The sequence below is a fragment of the Scyliorhinus canicula genome, chromosome 5, assembly GCF_902713615.1.
Source record: "Scyliorhinus canicula chromosome 5, sScyCan1.1, whole genome shotgun sequence".
Taxonomy (NCBI): Eukaryota; Metazoa; Chordata; class Chondrichthyes; order Carcharhiniformes; family Scyliorhinidae; genus Scyliorhinus; species Scyliorhinus canicula.
Window position 1 is genome coordinate 77,509,348 of NC_052150.1, and position 12,229 is coordinate 77,521,576.

The 12,229-nt window shown below is 39.1% G+C and overlaps 1 protein-coding gene across 2 annotated transcripts in view; it reads right to left on the reverse strand.

Annotated features, from left to right (window-relative positions):
• Positions 1 to 12,229, reverse strand: part of skap2 (src kinase associated phosphoprotein 2) — a 405,881-nt gene that overhangs the window by 363,585 nt on the left and 30,067 nt on the right. For both annotated transcript variants that reach the window (XM_038797255.1, XM_038797254.1), the window contains exon 4: positions 8,947 to 9,033. In XM_038797255.1, the coding sequence (XP_038653183.1) occupies positions 8,947 to 9,033 (87 nt within the window). The remainder of the gene's footprint in view (positions 1 to 8,946; positions 9,034 to 12,229) is intronic.

Sequence of the window (12,229 nt, forward strand, 5' to 3'; positions counted from 1 at the left end):
GCTGCCAGACCTGTTATGTTTTCCCAGCAGTTTTTGCTTTTATTTTGGTCAAATGCTGCCTTGATGTAGAGGGAAATTGCTTTCACTTCAGCTGGAAATTCAGCTCGTGTCCATGTTTGGATCAAGATTGTAATGAGACCTGGAGCCTGGCAGAACCTAAACAGAGCATCAATGAACAGGTCATTTGTGATCAGTGCTGCTTAATAACATTGTCCACACCACCCTTCATCATTTTGTTGATGACTGAGAGTAGACTGATGGTGTGGTACTGTATACACCACAATCAGCTATTTCTTGATGTCACGTTGAGTGAACTTAATTGACCGAAGGCTAGCAACCATGTTGGTCGGGACTTCAGGAGAAGACCCAGATGGATCATCCACTCAGCACTTCTGGCTGACAATGATTGCAAACTCATTTGCAATGAAGGGGGGGGGGGGGGGGGGGGGGGGGGGGAGAAAGAGTTCCAGTCAGGCCTTCTTCTGCATCCAGTTAGCAAGATTCAAAACAGTTTTATACCGGGCATCCAGCTGGTTTCCCGGTCCACTGCGGCAGACGCTGCTCAAAATTAATGCCATTCAATACCTATTTTGGGCCTCCCACTGAATTCTCCACTGAACCCGCCGGCAGAGACATGGTGGAAATCCAACCTCTGTCTCCATATTATTAGCCAAATCCTCTGGATTATTAATCCAGTAGCATAACAATTTTACTGCCGTAAATGGGACACACGCATGCCATGCTACCTCCCAGCAGAAAAATGGCAACAGGCATGAAGGCAACAGACTAGCGGCACATATCCTGTCTTTACATTTATCCTCCTGAACCTCTCGTCCATCATGTGGCTGAGGTTAATATTGTCTCCATTATATACTCCATACCATTAATATGGTATTAAGTAACAATGTTTTCACCTTCCTAAAGCAATAGGATCTCCCCTTTACTGTGTTTAAAGCAACATTTTTGTTACTGATGATCTGTATTAATAGCCGTTTCAATTTCCCACTGACTTTTGGTAGTTACTCATGAACGAAGGTGGTACAGTCAATTAAGAGAATAAAATTCATATTTGTTGCATATGATTCATTATATGTGTTGTAATTTTGCTTAATTTCATGTAATAAATTACTCTTCAAATATCAATCTACAGCCTACATTGTAAGCAGATTCTTTTTGATTACTGTTACAAAATTCAATCAAATCAAAGTTGATCTTTAGGTGCAAAATTAAAAGATATATAGTACATCTCATTTCTACTGCTTCATTATTTTTTACGAGGTTAATTTATCATCCGTAACCCAACAGTGATACTACTTTTCAGCCTGAATACTCAAGAGTATTGCAATGCAAACATCAAAGTAAGCAAGGAACAGTCATGGATTCCTGTCTTTTCCATATAAAGCTAACTTTCAAAGAATAAATAGTGCCATCACAATATGGAGATTTTTTTCTTTAGTCTAGAATACTTATATTTTTTCTCTCTTTCTGGTTCATTTTTCCATTCGATAACATAAAGTACCGTTGAAAATAATTTAGCTGTATGCAGGTTATAGGTGTCCCCAAACTCCATGAATCTTTAAACAGGGTTTTATGATCTAAAAATTTGGGATAGCAATTTATGAACCCATGTAAGTAATATTAGCACCAAAATCCCAAACATAACTACTAGCTACACAGTAACTATTGTGCGAGTACATTTTATACACAAATTTAAATGTGCAAATCATATTGAAAGTGTGAAGATCAAAGCTGTTGGCATATCTAACCTTCATACTGGATTGTCTTTAATAGAAGATGGATAGGTAGGTGAAACTTCAAAATGATAAAGGGTTCACATGGTAACACCAACAATGAAAAAAAAGTTCAAACAGTTGAACTGTCCACAGAATCCGGAGTAATTGTGCCCAATATTATATCAATTTCCTAAGTACTGTTCATTTTATGGGCAGTTTAACTTTGGACCTTTTCAGTTGGCAGCAGGTGTCACTATGTCAGTCATTGAAATGCTGCAATTGCTAAACCTCAGGCATTTTATGGTCAATTCTCAGTTTTATCAATAAATAAGCTTGAGTTGCTTATCGGGAAATTCGGGCCAATATAAAACATACGAAGAAGAAACACAAAATTTAAGCAATCAACTGCATGTTATTTGCATACATTTGTTGCACCATTAGGATTGTTAACATCTTGCATGAACATAATTACCGGAGAAAAAGTTAAAGGCCACAGGCAAAAGCCAAACAGAACAGAATTTCTGCAAGAAATTAAAAAATATTGAATGCAAAATGATTTCAGGATATAATTTCAGAATCTTTGTATTATTGGCATTAAGAAAATGGTTAGAACCTACTCAAGCTTTCCAGTGCAATTGAAGACATAATCTGAACTCCAATTAGATTACACCCTTGTAATCATTTCTGGATAGCTGTTCATTTCTATTTAATATTACAGAAATATCAAACCACAATATGCCAGAACATTGATCGTTCCCATTACAATATAAATGTATCACATTAATTATATATACTGCCAATAATGATTTCCACGTATGCCTGCTCATCATTCTGAAAACATGGAAAGTTTCCAATGCTCCATTCGGCAAATGTGATTTCATTTCAGTAACTACTTAATAAATGCTGCAAAATATCCATGATGATACAAAAGTTAGTTGACTTTAAAAATCTCAGGTTTGCACTGGAGAATAAAAAAAATGATGTATCAAAATAGATTGATAAACCATTAATTCTCATGTGAATAATGTGTTCATTACCTTGTTCTGTGTAAATCTCAATGATTCATTAATCACCCTACAATTCCTCTTATGAAGTAAAAGATTTGAAGGTTTGTGTTAAAGAAAACTGATCCATGAAAGTATCAGTAGTGTATACTTGTTGAATAGAAACAATTAGCTGTGGCATTATTAGAATCAAAAATAAAAACATCCAACTCAAATCAGGTTTATAAACTCAAAGCCATTACTGTACTGTCAAATCTAATAGAACTGTCTTAAGAGGTGAACAAATGAAAAAAGGACAAAAATACAGACATCAATAAGTTTAAAAAACAATCCAATTCCAATTTGTCTTTGCTGTTTGATATAATAGAAGAGCACACCTTTTTTGCATCTGGTATTAGCTAGTAGACATGGCTATAGAATCTCCATCAGTTTTCCTGACAGAGCTGTGGCAATTCCAGGCTGTAATTGAAATTCCATTAATCTGATGTACCCAGATTCGATACAGAAAAATCAAAACCTCATCCAGTGCTTTATCCGCTCACAATAACCTACCAGTGAACTCTCCCCGTTAGCATTGAGCAAGTTATGATTTCACAATCAATCAGACTTGCGGCCAGCCAAAAGGCAGATTGGTAACGGAGAGCCTGGCATTTATTTTTTAGGCTTTTGTCAGTTTCTGTAGGGGAGCGTAGGCCTGGGGAGTCCATGCATTACCCTCCTTTGCTGTGATTTAATTGCTGCCAGCAATCAAGAAGAGAAGAAGTGCCACTGAAGTGTGTGTGAATTACATTAGAAGATATAACGGATGTTTCTTTCCTACAGTACCTAATAAACCATAAAGAAACCCAAACACATATGGCTTGAGGGAATAACTGGAAAATTAGGTGGTCATTTGGGAATTGAGTGAACTTTTGAACTAGAAAGACTCAGACAGAGATTGAAAGAGAAAAGCAGACACAGAAATAAAAAGAACAAAATGAGTGTAAGCTTTTTGACCTTCATAGTACCTCAAAAATTATATCAGCATTATGAAAAATAATCTGCTGTTCTTTAAGTTTGGAATTTACAAACCCATATTTGTCTCAATGCCAACTAATACTAAAGGGTAAAAGCACAGACCTTACATAATTTGATTTGTATAAAGCTCTTCATGCGACCTCAACCTAATTGAGCTATTAATATATGCTTCCAAATACCTGGGGGGAGGGTCTAGGTGGTGCCTTTGCAAATAGAGCAATTCTGGAAGCACAAATGTCATTCACATCGCGTCCACACAGAGATGGAAAAGAACACTATGTTCTTAATACATGCACGTAGGAAAGTAACTATATTATAAACAGGCAATATTTCTTGTGTAGCAGCACTCTGCAAATTTATACTCATCTCAGATGGTGAAGCAATGGCGTGTGCAGTGATCAAGACAATGTTCAAACTGCTGTATCCCAAATGAGAGAAAATATATATTGAGAATAGAGATGGTGAATGAGGTCCATAATACAAAAAATATCCACTTTGGGTACCATGATTTAGCATGTAAATTGCAGCAATTTTAATAGGCTGCAAGATGTAAAATTGTAGTGTTATGTGTCTGGGATAAAAGCTACATATAGTCCAGAGATGGAAATGCAATAGAAATGCTACAGGCCTACCTCATAATTGACCCAGGCATGTTTAACCTCAGTCACAAATGCAAAAATCACAGAAATCTGTTTTAATAACATCGTCAATACAGTATATAACTATTCTTTTTCTTTAGTAGGGACTGAATCACTAAGTATTCCCCAGAATACAAAGAAATTTTAGAGAACAGGTGCAATTTTCAATTTATAAATTGACCAGAAGAGATCGTATAGTTGAAGATAATGTGTTATACCTGGCATTTTATATTATTTATATTTGAATATTCACAGCTCCAGTTCTCAACCCAAGTACAAAATAGTTAAATTAGTTAAGATATGGTTAAAGTTAAAGACATTACGATGCCACAAAAATAATCTGATTATGAAATTTGAAGCCCAATATCTAGTCAACTTTGTGTCATAGGAAGAAACAGGAGCAGGAGTAGGCCATTTGCCCCGTCAATCTTCTGATTTTCTACCTCAACAAATTTCCTGCACTATTAACATATCCCTTAATATCTTAGATATTTAAAAAGTTATCGATTTCTGTCTTGAAAATATTTAATGACTGAACTTGTACAGCTCTCTGGGGTAGAAGAATTCCAAAAGTTATCTAAAATGTTAAAAGGATTTTTAGAAATAACAATGGTGCTAAATTTAACAATTAAAGTAGCATGTGATTTTGAATAAGTTACAACATTAAAGACTAGCTCCCTCTGAGCCGTAAACCAAAGCGAAAAAGGTTAAAACGCGGATGCAAAATGATGTGCATCCAAGCTATATCCCTTGATGCCTGAACATTTCTGAATTCCTTCTGATATAGTCTACACTATGATAAATGCATAATTTTAATAACCGTAAAGTAAAACATCCAGCAAAAGACTGTGCAATATATATTTTCATGCAGCAATCTGTATCAATACAAACTGTAATAATTGTGCTACATAACACTATTTTCCCACTTGGGTAGCTGGGTGTCCTCATATGGCTGTAAGTAATTAAAAACTTGCACTGTTGTTTTTCCACACATGCTATTGATTAAACCACAAATTATAATGTACTATATGTAAGCAGCGATGAAAACTAGACATTGATCAATTAGTGTGTACAAGAACACAAAAAATAGGAATGGACTACATGGCCTGTTGAGTTTGCTCCACCATTCAATACAATCATGGATCCTGTGCTTCTGCTACAATTTCCTGCCTGCTTCTTGATTTTCTTGAGGCACCAGAAATCTGACTATCCCAGCCTGAAACGTTTTCAACGATTGAGCACTCACAACCTTCTGGGGTAGAGAATTCTAAAGATTAACAACCCTTTGAGTAAAGTAATTTCTCCTATTCTCAGTCATGAATGACCAACCCTTCATTCTGAGACTGTGCGCAGTATTTTAGATTCCCTAACCAGGGTAGACAATCTGTGTGTCTACCCTATCAAGTACCTTCAGAACCTTGTAGGTTTCAAAACATTACCTCTCATTCTTCGAGACTCCAGAGAATATTAGCCCTATTTACTCACAGTCTCTCACTATTGTATACCACCTCACCCCAGGAATCAAGGCCGAAATTCTCCCATCGGGAGACTAAGTGCCGACGCCGGAGTGAAAACCGAAATGTTTCACTCCGGCTCCTCGCCCCCTATTCTCCCATCCCCGGGGCTTAGAAGCGGCGCCACGTCAACTACGCGCGCCAGGCCTTGGAGCCGCGTGAAAGCGAATTACGCGTCATCCGTGTATGCGCAGGTTGGCCGGCGCCAACCCGTGCATGCGCAGGTGCCGTCCTCCCCGCGGGCGCCCCGCAAGCCATGGAGGATTGATCTTGCGGGCGGCAGAGGAAAAGAGTGCGTCCTTTAGAGATGCCGGCCTCCCGATCGGTGGGCACCGATCGCGGGCCAGACTGAGCGCCCCCCTGGTGCTCGATCCTCTCCACCCCCCCCCCCAGGCTGCACACGCTGCGTTCGAGCGCTGTTCAAGCCGGCAGCGACAAGGTGTGGTTGGCGCCGGCGTGAACCCGTCGGATTGGGCAGGCCGCTCGGCCCATCCAGACTGGAGAATTGCTGCTCGCCTGCTACAAACGGCAAGCGGCCATTCTCCGAGTGGCCTGTCGCGCCGTTTTTTTTGGGGGGGGGGGGGGGGAAGAGAATCACGTGTGGGTGCCAGGGAGGCGTGGTGGGAATCGCCCGGCACTCCCGCGTTCTCCCACCCGGCGTGGGGGTCGGAGAATTGCGCCCCAAGTTAGTAAACCTGCACTGTACTGCCTCCAACACAGTCCTTCCTTAAATATGGAGACCAAAATTACACTGAGTATTCTAGGTGTGGCCTCACCAAAACCTAGTACAATTGTTGCAAGACTTTATTCTTGTACTCCAATTAATTCACTTGCAATAATAAAGGCCAACATGCCATATGCCTTCCTAATTGCTTGCTGCACCTGAATGCTAACTTGTTGCACTCCTTGTAAACATACACCCTAGTCTCTTGGAACATCATTACTTACCAGTTTCATGCCTTCTTAACAATATTCTGCTTTTATATTTTTAATAATTTTCCTTCATTATGCTCCATGTTGCCCTTTCATAACTATATCATTTTGCAGCCTTTCTCTTTCCTCTTCACTGCTTACATTTCAACCTAGCTTTGTTTTATCAATAATTGTTGCAATTAACATAAGTTATTTGTATTCAACTCTTTGGGAAGATTTTACTGAATCATACTTCCATTGTGAAGCCTTGCTCATTGGTTGCATGCATTGGAAAACCATGGGAAGTCACATCTGATTTTGCAATACACATTTCCAGCAGGTTGGTTGTGTAAAATTAATCAGTTGGAATGAAGTACGGTTGGAAAGACTTAGCATTATGCTGTACAAATTCAATATCATATTCTAAGCATTATAAACCCGTAAAGACGTTGCTCAAAACATGCTCCTTCGTTCCAACTAGAAACTGTATTTCAACTTTTGGTTGAAATACGAAGATACATTATTTATGTCAATGTACATTTCTGATTCCATTTCTTAGATTTTGCGGGATTTTGCATAAAGTATAAACTCAAAAAATACAGATTTTATACCAGGAATTAAGACCACACCTAATCGCATTTAACTATAAATTATTAAAAGCTTTAATTTTTGATTTAAGATTGCTGAAGATCCTGGAAAACCTCCTTGATTGAACCATTCAGTATAAAATTCTAGCAATTTTCAAACTAGGTGAAAGACTTATAGGTTACAATTTCAGTCTCACTTGAAAAAAAAGGTTCTGGTCAGCATTTCATTGTTGATAACAGGATATTTTGAAATGAATGAAATTGCAACATATTTCTCAGTCACAAATAAAAATATCAATGACTCTGAAGCCTAAACTGCAATACGTTTTATGAGCGAATATACTCAGCTACGGATCTGCTCAACAAACTCATTAGACAAATATAAGAAAAACCAAACACCATACAATTTAAAAAGACAGTACTGCTTACTTCTGGATTTTTTTCAGGCAATGCTTTCCTTAGTTCATTTGTTCTTTGGCTAAACAAGCTTTGCTGCATATAAATTCCATAAAAGGGTTCATTGTAACATTTGTGGTTTTGTTTTCATTTTTTAAATAAAAGAGTCAGGGCCAACAGTTTTTACAAGATAAACTGTAGGACGGGGACAGCAGATCTTTATAACGCAGGTGAATTATTGAGTTGCGTCACTATTGGCTTTTTTTTTCAAATTACAAGTCCTTCACTTGCCTTCCAGTTGTACAAAATGGACAATATCATTGCATACACGTAGGACAAATTTAATATGCTGGAAAAATATTACATTTTACACCATTTTACAGGGATATTCCTAATGCGCTTGCAAAATTTGCATACTACTTTGGTTGGAATATCATACTTTCAATAATATTTAGGAAACATATTCCCGAAGTAATTCAATGAAATCATAACGCATCCCGGGAAGAGAAAAAAGAGTGTACAATCCACATTTAAATTGCCTTTTAAAATCCTATGTACAAGAATTGGCTATTTAATCCAGGAGACATTTTATTAACCCCTTCTGTATCAAATAGCTGCCGATTTAAGGAAAGAGGTTAAAAAGGTAAATAAAAATCAATGACTTCATATAAATTGCAACTTATTTTAAAAATTACTAAATTATAGAAATCAGGATTTTTTTAATAAATTATTTTAGAGTATGAAACATTTCAGAAATTACAAACTGAATTCTTAAAGCCAATTTTAATATGGTCTCATGTAATAATAAAAAAATGACACTATAAATTACACCTATTTTATATATTTTAGGAAAGGATACGGTCTACAAACTGGAGTACAATTTAATCTGAGCTTCATATTAAGACCAAGTTTTTTGTGCTTTAACAACAAAGCTGTTTTTTCTTGGTTGTATACATTTTGAATACCACTAGAGAGAGCTCTTCAATTCCTCATAGCTGCCTTCCAGCAGGGACCCAATTCAATGTCACTGTAAAATTGTTGATCATGTTTTTTCCTCAAGAACTTAATCAAACCAGAGATCCAGATTTCACAGTTTCTAAAAACTGGCAAAAACAGATCAAATAAAAATAGGCAATCACACATACCATCAGCTGCAGCTTCCTCGCGTTCAGAGGCCAGTGAAATACCATCTCCCGAAGGTTCTTCAAAGCTGTCAGAATCTTCTGATTCCCCTACAGAATAATTAAAAATTTAAGCACAATTAACATTCTATGTTAATATGCACGAGAGAATTGTTCATTAAAGTTTAATAAAACTTAATTTGGTAAAACATTAAAATTCATTGATATTGCACGTTTATTTGATGAAGGCAAATAAGGAGTTAAAAGTAGTATCCGCATGCACATTCACACTAGCCAGCAGATAGTTCTTGAAATGGGACAAGCTGCATTTGTTGCCCCATTGCTACTTATTTCAACTGCAAAAACTGAAAAGTAAGAGGAGACAGACTGCAATTTCACAGCCTTAATAGGAGGCTACCAAGCTAATTTCAAGGCTTTTATTTATTTGCATGAGATTGGGTTTCACTGGTTAGGCCTGCATCCCTAATTAGAATCATAGAATCATAGAATTTACAGTGCAGAAGGAGGCCATTCGGCCCATCGCATCTGCACTGGCTCTTGGAAAGAGCAGCCTACCTAAGCCCACACCTCCACCCTATTCCCGTAAGCCCATCTAACACAAGGGTAAATTAGCATGGCCAATCCACCTAACCTGCACGTCTTTGGACTGTGGGAGGAAACTGGAGCACCCGGAGGAAACACACGCAGACATGGTGGAGAACGTGCAGACTCCGCACAGACAGTGACCCAAGCAGGAATCGAACCCGCGAGCCTGGTGCTGTGAAGCCAAAGTGCTAACTACTATGCTACCGTGCTGCCCCAAGTTCATGTGGAATCGAATCTGGGACCCTTGAGCTGTGAAGCAACTGTTCTAACCACTATGCTAACGTGTCCCCCCCTCGCCCAACAATCAGAGCGTTAGTGGCCGATCTTGCACTCAAATGCACCTTTCACACTCTTTGCCCCTCCCCCCAGGGTCCCTTGGTGATTTATAAATCTCCATCCTGAACACGGTCGGTTAAGGAACATCCACAGCCTTGGGAATCTCAAAAGATTCACAACCCTACGGCTGAAGAGAGAGATTTTGCATCGCAGCTCAAAATGGCTGTCCTCCACTGCCCAACTGCCACCTTCCGCACTTCCACCCAGCCCCAGGTGTCCAGAATCACCGGGTTACGTGCTCTCAGCGTCTCCCCTTGAGGAACTTTCCAGTAACTGCATTTCCCATAACACGTTGGAGCAAGAAACACACCAAGGTTCCTTAGGCAGCACCTTCCAAACCCACAACCACTACCATCTAGAAGGACAAGGGCAGCAAATACCTGGGAACCCCACCACCTGGAGGTTCCCCTCCCAGTCACTCCCCACCCTGACTTGGAAATATAATTGCTCTTCAAATGGTGGTGTAACTGTCCCATTAATATGCAATGCAGTCAGATCAATTTAGAAAAGGGCATTGACTAGATATCCAAAGCACCTGCCTGTTTTAGGCAGACGCCCTATTTTAATATTCAAATCAAGATCCAAGATCTTATTGGCATCCTAAATGGGAATGTCTGCCATGCTGGCTCCAATCAGTTCCATGGATGTCTGAGCTGAAACCAACTGAAGGCAAGTATTGAATTACTTCAACTCCTCTTTCTGGAAAGTTTAGCACCTTGTAGCTCATCTGCCAAATTTAATTGAGGCCACGACCTCAAAATCATGGGGGCCATTAGAACAAGTGGCCGGGCAGCACATTATGCCAGTTATCAGCCAAGATTCAAAATCAGCCCTCCATGAAACGAAAAGTCAATATCATTAATGTTAAAAAAACAATTTAGGAAATATCTGAGATCAGAAATAGAACCTCTCCTGGACATCACCACAGCATTTTGCCAAAAGAAGCAAATTTGTATAGGCTACTTTCAAAAAGGACATCATTAAGAGGTTTAGACAACGGCTCTGGGTCACTGTTCGTGTGGAGTTTGCACATTCTCTTTGTGTTTGCGTTGGTTTCGCCCGCACAACCCGAAAACGTGCAGGGTAGGTTGATTGGCCATGCCAAATTGCTCCTTAATTGGAAAAAAATGAATTGGGTACTCTAAATTTATATTTAAAAAAAAGAAGAGGCTTTAGACAAGAAAGACAGAGATTTCCAGGATTCAGGGCTCGATGAAGTATTGAATGTATTTTTATTAGAGTGAAAATTAAAAGGATATGTAATCCACTTGTATAATACAATGACAGGCATGGATAATTTAGGCACAAACAGCTTAATTTAAATTGATTGCAAAAAAGAACACAAGAACAGAATTACAAAAGTAGTTTTCCCTACTTAATGTCAAATATGAAAAAGGACCTAATTAAAAGTAGTTAATGGTACATTGATTAACCCCTTTAAAAAAAAAGAGAACTGGGTAAAATATTTGGTTGAGAATGAATGTTGGAAACATAGGCACAGACGATCAAATGCACAATGGGGGGGGGTCACATGATGTGAGTGCAGGAGGTGATGCATTTATGCAAACTCTGGCTCTGCTCATCTTTTAATCCCTTATTTTATCCTTGTGCACATTTCACACTGTCTTTTCTTGGGACACATGCTTGGTATTTTGTTGCTGGATGATCTTGACTGGAGTTTTGTAACGAGGAGCCGAGGATTTTTTCTCGTCACTTCATCTGGTGGGTGGTGTGCTGTTAGAAATCCTGGTTTGGTTTGCTAGTCCAGAGGGGGTTCCTCTCCCCTGCCCTGCTCCTCCCCATCCCCCCCCCCCCCCCCCCCCCACCAACCTCCAAGGCACCCAATTATTGGGTGTATTGACGATTTTTTTCCTTTTTGGTAATGGGCTGGTATAATATTTTCATTTTGCCATCAGTTGGGCAGGTGCACTTCCCTGGTGTGGTTCAGGTGGTGCACCTAGGGTATATGTTTTGGGCTGGGCTGGGCTGGTGTTAGGTTTGTGCTAGGCCAGCACCTGTGCTGTGGTTGATATCCTGTTGCCCCGTTTGTGGTCAGGACACTTCTTATTTAATTAAGAGGGTTTTTTCCCCCTCTTTTTTATTAATGATGGTGGGCATGCGCCAGGGCAATATGGACCCATAGCTGGGTCCAGACCTTTTGTTATCCCGAGATTCCCTCCTTTTGCTGGGAAGCGTTGCAACACTAATCATAATCCAAATATATAGCTGCTGGTCTTCTCTGTATAATTGTATGGAATGTTGTTGGTTCTGTACTGGACTTGAGACTGGGGTCGTTTTGCGTTGTATGGTATATATGCAACATCCTTTTAGAACTGTGATTCTCACCAATTTTCTTGTCTTTTTC